The sequence below is a fragment of the Olea europaea genome, unplaced genomic scaffold, assembly GCF_002742605.1.
Source record: "Olea europaea var. sylvestris unplaced genomic scaffold, O_europaea_v1 scaffold16405, whole genome shotgun sequence".
NCBI classification, from domain to species: domain Eukaryota; kingdom Viridiplantae; phylum Streptophyta; class Magnoliopsida; order Lamiales; family Oleaceae; genus Olea; species Olea europaea.
Genome location: NW_019234059.1, coordinates 1 through 2,417, shown reverse-complemented (window position 1 = coordinate 2,417; position 2,417 = coordinate 1). Strand labels below are relative to the sequence as shown.

Genomic DNA, 2,417 nt, shown 5'->3' with positions numbered 1-2,417 from the left:
AAAAAAAATAAATTATGAATCTTTGATGTAATTAAAATGAATCAAACAAATACTGTCGTGGGCAATAGAATTTGCCTAAAGTTAGAGGGCCAAAAATGTAATAATCACCAAAGTTGGCACAATGCACGGGTTATTCGAAGGAAGGGTCGAGATAATGCGATGACATATATTCCCCAACCGCCATATCCTCTGTATAGACCCCAAACCAGTGTCATCGTCGTTCCCATAGTTCCAGTTTCTTGAAAAACACTGATTTTCTGCCTATTCTTCCCTTCAAACACATAATAATCATGTCTTGCTTCAAGGGAAAATACGCTGGTAAACTATTTCTCGCTTAAATTTTGTTTTCTTGGCCTATTAAGTATTTTATTTGTCTTAGAAATGTCATCTAGCTGTTTAAAGTGAATTTTTTTCTTGCATCTTGGTCCTTTTCTCCCCTTTGTTTGATATTTAGATCTGGAAACTTTGTGGGGGTATAGTTATATTGTTGTAGAGATTTTTTTCCTTGTGATGTTTGCTCTGATTAAGGATTAGATGGTGTTCTAACCTGTTTGAGAATATTTAAATGAATATAGAAGAACTAGTTCTGAAGCTTGTTGTATATACATGACAAGAATTTTCTATTACTGAATTTAGTTCTAAGTGGCTCAGTCTATATTTTCATTGTTTGGATATCTCTGTGTTTGTGCGCTTTGGATGATGATATTCAATTCGGATTTCTATGCAAATATTAGATTATATTTTAATAACTGATTATTGAAAAATAAGCTAAGTGAACAAAAATGCTTAAGCTTCGAATCTTTCGATGATTCCTTTCACCGGATTACAGAGTCATCTTCAAGTAGGCTTAGTGCTTGGAAATTTCTAGAGAGCAAGCAACTTATCCAGAATAAAAAATTAAATAAAATTCACGTCTTTGAATTAGATAGGGAATGGATAGTGATAGGAAATTAAATACTGAGCTTGTTGTTTGAACCAATTCTTTTGGATGGTAGCAATTAATTTTATTAGCTTTGCATTAGAAATAATGAAGAGTTACGATCAAATTCTGATCCCCCACTTAAATTCCAAAGATCGATCGTTTTGAAATTATTCTCTATGGAGTAAACTGGAAATATTTTTAAATAATTTATCTAAAAGAATTAAATTCTACTCTCTCTCTCTCTCTCTCTCTCTCTCTCTCTCTCTCTCGTTTGTTCGTCCAAAAGATCTGATTCTCTATGGAGTAAACTGGAAATATTTTTAAATAATTTATCTAAAAGAATTAAATTCTACTCTCTCTCTCTCTCTCTCTCTCGTTTGTTCGTCCAAAAGATCTTTTAATAGTTCTCATCCTCTTTGGTTTTGATGTTCTAGGAATATGTTTTTGGTTAGTGGATCATCATGGTGATTACATATCTGATATATGCTTTGCTGATATATTGAGATTGAGGAGGAATTTTATATATATGTAAAATATTGTGACAGTTGTACCACATCATGTCGGGGGATATTTATCTGAAAAAAGAGTGAGAATACATATATTAGTGCCTGGCCATTTTTTTGTGCAATCATTTTGTATTATTCATGGTCACATTTTATTTTTGGTTCTTTATGCATGGCATATAACGTTTTCTGCTACACTTCAATTCATTCCCTTTCTGTAGATGAACTTATTGCCAATGCTGCATACATTGGTACCCCCGGGAAGGGTATTCTTGCTGCTGATGAGTCTACCGGCACAATTGGCAAGCGTCTAGCCAGCGTCAATGTTGAGAATGTCGAGACAAACAGGAGGGCTCTTCGTGAACTTCTATTTACAACTCCAGGTGCCCTTCAATACCTCAGTGGAGTTATCCTCTTTGAGGAAACTCTCTATCAGAAGACTGCTACAGGTATACAGTTAGGATATTTTCATTTTAGTGTTGATTATTTAATAATATACTATTATATGCTGGGCTCTTATGTCCAAGTGCCAAAAGTACATGATATGGCATAATTGAAAACAAATCCCAATGGGCCAATACTACTCAAATATCGTTGTTTGTAACTTGCAGGTAAACCCTTTGTCGATGTCTTGAAAGAGGGTGGTGTTCTCCCCGGAATTAAGGTTGACAAGGGTACCGTTGAGCTTGCTGGTACTAATGGTGAGACCACCACTCAAGGTCTAGATGGCCTTGCCCAGCGCTGCCAGCAATATTATGCTGCAGGTGCCCGGTTTGCTAAATGGAGAGCTGTGCTCAAGATTGGTCCCAATGAACCATCACAGCTAGCTATCAATGAAAATGCTAATGGTCTAGCCCGTTATGCCATCATCTGCCAGGAGAATGGTCTGGTACCTATTGTTGAGCCTGAAATCCTCATTGATGGACCCCATGACATCAACAAATCTGCTGATGTAACTGAGCGCGTTCTTGCTGCCGTCTACAAGGCACTAA

General features: G+C 36.2%; 1 protein-coding gene across 1 annotated transcript; it reads left to right on the top strand.

The window, feature by feature from the left end:
• Window positions 1-98: 98 nt before the first annotated feature.
• LOC111377341 (fructose-bisphosphate aldolase, cytoplasmic isozyme-like) lies at window positions 99-2,413 on the top strand (the record flags this gene model as incomplete). Its single annotated transcript, XM_023000419.1, has 3 exons — window positions 99-318; window positions 1,647-1,874; window positions 2,037-2,413. Coding segments are annotated over exons 1-3 (633 nt in total), but the record flags the coding sequence as incomplete, so codon positions are not given.
• Window positions 2,414-2,417: the final 4 nt, after the last annotated feature.